This window comes from Cibotium barometz, chromosome 44 (assembly GCF_041138505.1).
Source record: "Cibotium barometz isolate CiBa-2024 chromosome 44, ASM4113850v1, whole genome shotgun sequence".
In the NCBI taxonomy this organism is placed as follows: Eukaryota; Viridiplantae; Streptophyta; class Polypodiopsida; order Cyatheales; family Cibotiaceae; genus Cibotium; species Cibotium barometz.
In genome coordinates, this window is record NC_141089.1 from 15776619 (window position 1) to 15780899 (window position 4281).

At 42.8% G+C, this 4281-nt stretch overlaps 1 protein-coding gene across 1 annotated transcript in view; it reads right to left on the minus strand.

Moving 5' to 3' along the window:
- Positions 1-1695, minus strand: part of LOC147612996 (putative protein phosphatase 2C 74) — a 2706-nt gene extending 1011 nt beyond the window's left edge. Inside the window, exons 1-5 of the mRNA XM_086782300.1 lie at positions 1640-1695; positions 1038-1487; positions 602-925; positions 399-516; positions 1-223 (exon numbers count right to left, since the gene is read on the minus strand). The exon at positions 1-223 is cut by the window's left edge and continues 1 nt beyond it. Coding sequence (XP_086638426.1) covers positions 1-223; positions 399-516; positions 602-925; positions 1038-1487; positions 1640-1642 — 1118 coding nt within the window. The 5' untranslated portion in view covers positions 1643-1695. The remainder of the gene's footprint in view (positions 224-398; positions 517-601; positions 926-1037; positions 1488-1639) is intronic.
- Positions 1696-4281: the final 2586 nt, after the last annotated feature.

Here is a 4281-nt window from a genome sequence, read left to right on the forward strand (position 1 = left end):
CCGTCTGATGCAAGCACAATAAATTTATCTTTTCGTGACAACCGTCGGTAGGTGATTACTGGCTCAGATATTACACCAAAGTTCTTCAGACAATAGTCACCCAATGACCTGGCCATTGCCAAGCCAGGTGTATTAATATGTGGCAGCCAAACTCTCTTCACTGAAGGTTCATTACGCAGTGCAAATACACGCCCTTTTAATCGTTTTATCCGCTCAGCCTCCTCTGTTTGCCAAATCATGTAATAAACAAGAAAAGACTGCCTCAGTGCTCGAAATGGATTGCCTTTAATGTTAACATCTAACCAAACTTGACTAGCTACTTATCATACAATACATCAAAAGCTTAACGTTTACATACTAATGTAACAAAGATGTGTAAAATGAGCAATCCAACATACTAGGCAAGTTGGGCTTCAAGTCAATAGTAAGTTGTAAGGCCATTAGGGAGTTGTCGTCAGCCATCATCCCCAAAACTGCCCGAGAATCTCCGACATTTCCAATAAAGAGGTCATTACCCTGCAGAAAGTTTTTGGGCATTAGAGGAGGGTCTAAATTAACTCGTCAGTAAAGGATGAACCACTTCGTTATGAGGGTTGCATACCTGTTTCACAAGAGTAACGGCAGTAGTTCCACTAGAAACGCAGTCAACCTCATCATGTATTAGAAGCTCTCTGTCCATCAGCTTATGAGCTTTCATAAAGGACTCTTTCCACGCTGTGATTAGCTGAGGGTCTCCAGCAGATTTTGTCAAAAAGCCTCCATCATCTTGACTGATACCATCTTTTTCTGATGGGAAAATGGCTTGCCAACAAGATGCTAGCTTTTGAGGAAGTAAGTCCCGCACACTGCGGGCAACAAGGTGCCCATCTGGCCCATGTCCATCAAAAACTCCACAGAATGTTGTCTCGGTTCGAGCAGCAAAACCCTGCAGCAAGGTCAGCAAGAAGCAATCAAACACAAGTGCAGAGAGTCGCAAACTGCAAGCAAACAGCAACCAACTTGATGATGAACTCAATGTCAAAATCATGACTTTGTACCTCCAATACAAGCATGGCGTCTTGGTTTACACCTTTCAGCCCTTGCTTTGAGAAGAGAGACACATTTTTACTGCCTCCATTCACCACAAATCTGCAGGGTGCATCATGTAGTAGAGCACTATTGACTATAACTGTCTCTAAAAGCTTTCTTGCTTCTTTCTTCCTCAACTTGTCTCTACTTTTCTCTTGCTTAGCCTTGACCACATAAACTGTGCCATTAGCTGAGACACAGGCACCCATCTTCCGGGATTTGGAGAGAGATCTTTGATAAGTAAGAGCACTGCACCATGATGAGCAGCCTGAGGCTTTGCGTTCCAGATGCCTTGCACTGAAAAGTTCCACTTCTACGGCAGGAATGATCACCGCCCATGATCGGACCTTCAAGAAAAGGCGAAGTAAAGCTCGCCTCCAGCCAGAAATGACCAGATCTGTCATCAGGAAGCTCAAGCACTGGAACATCAACCAGCCATGAGAGAAATTCTCAAGTCAGAGAAGGTGCAGGATGGACAATACGCAGAAGCTAAGCAACAAGAAAACATTTTCATAGAACTCAAAACACAAATCTAACACTCGACCCATATGCTCGATTGATTCATCCGCACCATCTGCAGCTGGGATGGGGGATGGGCTTCGAGGATGGACAGCTTACACCAGTGACAAGCCACTAAAATAACCCCCTGGGCAAAGCTTAAGCTCTTGAGACTAAAAAAAGATAACTCATGACTACTTCAAGAACTTGCATATCCACTATGTTGTCTTCTTGAATTTATCAGTGCAAACTCTCCTCAGAGCTTAAGCCCTCCAATCCATTCTAGTTATTTTTTAGGAGAGCTTCAGTCATGTCAAGCACGTAGCACTGTAAGTACTGCTCAGGAAACCAAACTTCAGCTCTTAAACCCACCATTAATTACTAGGTTTGAAATTATCTTAGCTTCCGTGTAGCTCTTGATTCCATTCTGATAACTCCACTGAAGGAAAGATGCTTCAATGGAAAGCCAGAGGGGGCGAAATTAGAGGGAACAAGCAAGCACATAGAGAGAGAGAGAAAAAGAGGGGGGGAAGGGGGTTTTGGAGGTAAAAGATAATTGAAGTACCTTGTAGTGCAGTGAAGCCTTAACAGGTTATGCAGCTGATGATGATGAGCAGAAACCTAGCAAAGCAAAAGTTCTTCTGTCTATGTCGGCCTGATATAGCTACAGTCGACGGCCCTCTGCCCCACCGCTACTGATATCAATGGCCAAATATCCGATGACTTGCAATCACCTCTGGCTCTTTTCACCTCTCTGAAACCCTTGTTCTGAAAGCCCTGCGAATGAAAACCCTAGCTTCCGCCTTCTTATAGCAGCCTAATTAGTCACTATCACGCGTCTTGCTACCCAAAGAGCCTTTTGAGTAGCACGGGCACCCACTCGATATTTGCTTGCCAAGCGTCAGCCCGTGACGAGGGGAACAAAGGGAACAAGACAGGACAGGAGAGCTTTTCAAAGCCAGAGACAGGCAAAACACTAGGATTAGGGTTCAAAAGGTAATCAGGATTAAGGCCGGGACAAGAGTGAGGGTAACGACTAGGGTTAATACTAGAGTTAGGACTAGGGTATGATTCAGGTCAGAGGCGGGAGCTGAGATGTTTTGTGCAACGGAAACCTGAGCTGAAGAGATGGAGATGACAGGTGACAATTAGGGTTTCTGGGGACTAGCTTTCCTGCTAAACAAAATTTAGGGTTGTAGATGTAATAGTGTGGTATGCTCTCAGGCTATGGCTTTCTCTGAGTTGCGTCGTTTCCTTTCAGCTTCCCGAAATAGTTATCCACATTCTTATCCGTACCTTGATCCACAGGCTTAATACGGTGGACTTTCCCTAATTAATATGGTGAACTTTTCACTAATCAATGTGTTAACTATAATCCTGCGACAGCGGTTTACATGAAATTTTTCGTTAGATGGATTCGCGACGTGCTGTTTTGCGAGTGGTTGGACGCGCCTCCAAACGCGTTCTAATCACCCACGTGTACTACACATGTGAGGAGTGTCGCTGTTAACGCCAGAGTGGCGTATAAACAGGTGGCAATAGTTAATTGGGTATGATAAAAAGTGGACACCAAAATTCCAAATTTGGGCAATATTTTCTTTTTAATAGATCTTTTACGATTAGGCTGGTTGGTGCCTGTAGATTTTTTGAACTTTTATTACCTTACATCAATCCTTCTCACTATGAGATAGGTGAATTTGAACATTTTCATTCCTAATTTTATCCGATTTAATAACAATTTTACAAAATTTGAGGAAGTGATTTTCTTTTCTGCTCAAGCTGAGAAGGATTTGAACCGGCTCTAGACTAAAAATCTTGAAGCGGTGTGCGACGACATCTATTAATATGTGCATCCCTGTGCAAAGTTGTTTTTTATGCCCACATATGTACATGGTGCAAGGTGGCTTTTAATACTATTCTAATGAGATGTTTTGCAACCATTATGCTTGTATTTTTAGTGCTCAAGCGAGTTTGAAGAACACAAAGTCTTGGCCATGTTCGTGCTTCTTTGGACAACCCAACCGATTGTAGCACTAACATTGGCCCACAAAGTGGTTCTTGATGCACCATGTGTGGTGCACACATGTGTGTGCACAGGGTCTCAAATTTTGATTTTGATACTATCTATGAGCACCTCAAGATCTCTTCCTACATGAGTGTCTTCTTAAAGAATTCTATTTGAAAAAGGGTAGGTGTTTAAGTAAGCATCAAGTGCTATGCCAAGGGTTATTATTGTGCATAAAAGCATGTGCTTCCTCAATTTATTGATGCCTATGGAGGAGCACATGTTCAATCTTCTTCTCTATATTGATCTCATGTTCCTGCAATGAACTCAACCTTACAATGCAGAAAAAGGGAGAAATGCAAGGGGTACCATTAGCTACATAAGTTGCAATTGTTCATGTGTTGGACCACAAGAGACTCAATTGCTCACTTTGATGTTGTCACACTACCAAAGCCTCAACCTAATAGGTATGTGTGGAGAGGGAATAGACCTAAGGAAAGCTCCACTCAACCTTCCTACCATGCCTACCTCTCTCTTAAGCAAGATTAGAGAAGAAGGTGAAGAAAAAGAGAAGCAAGTAAGTAACAATTCTCTCAAGCGATAGACTCAACCCCTACCCACATGTACATAAAGAAGATGAAGCAATCATTCAAGAAATACCAGTGACAACATGCATTTTTGCAAGTTCATTGTATGCCTTAACTTATCAC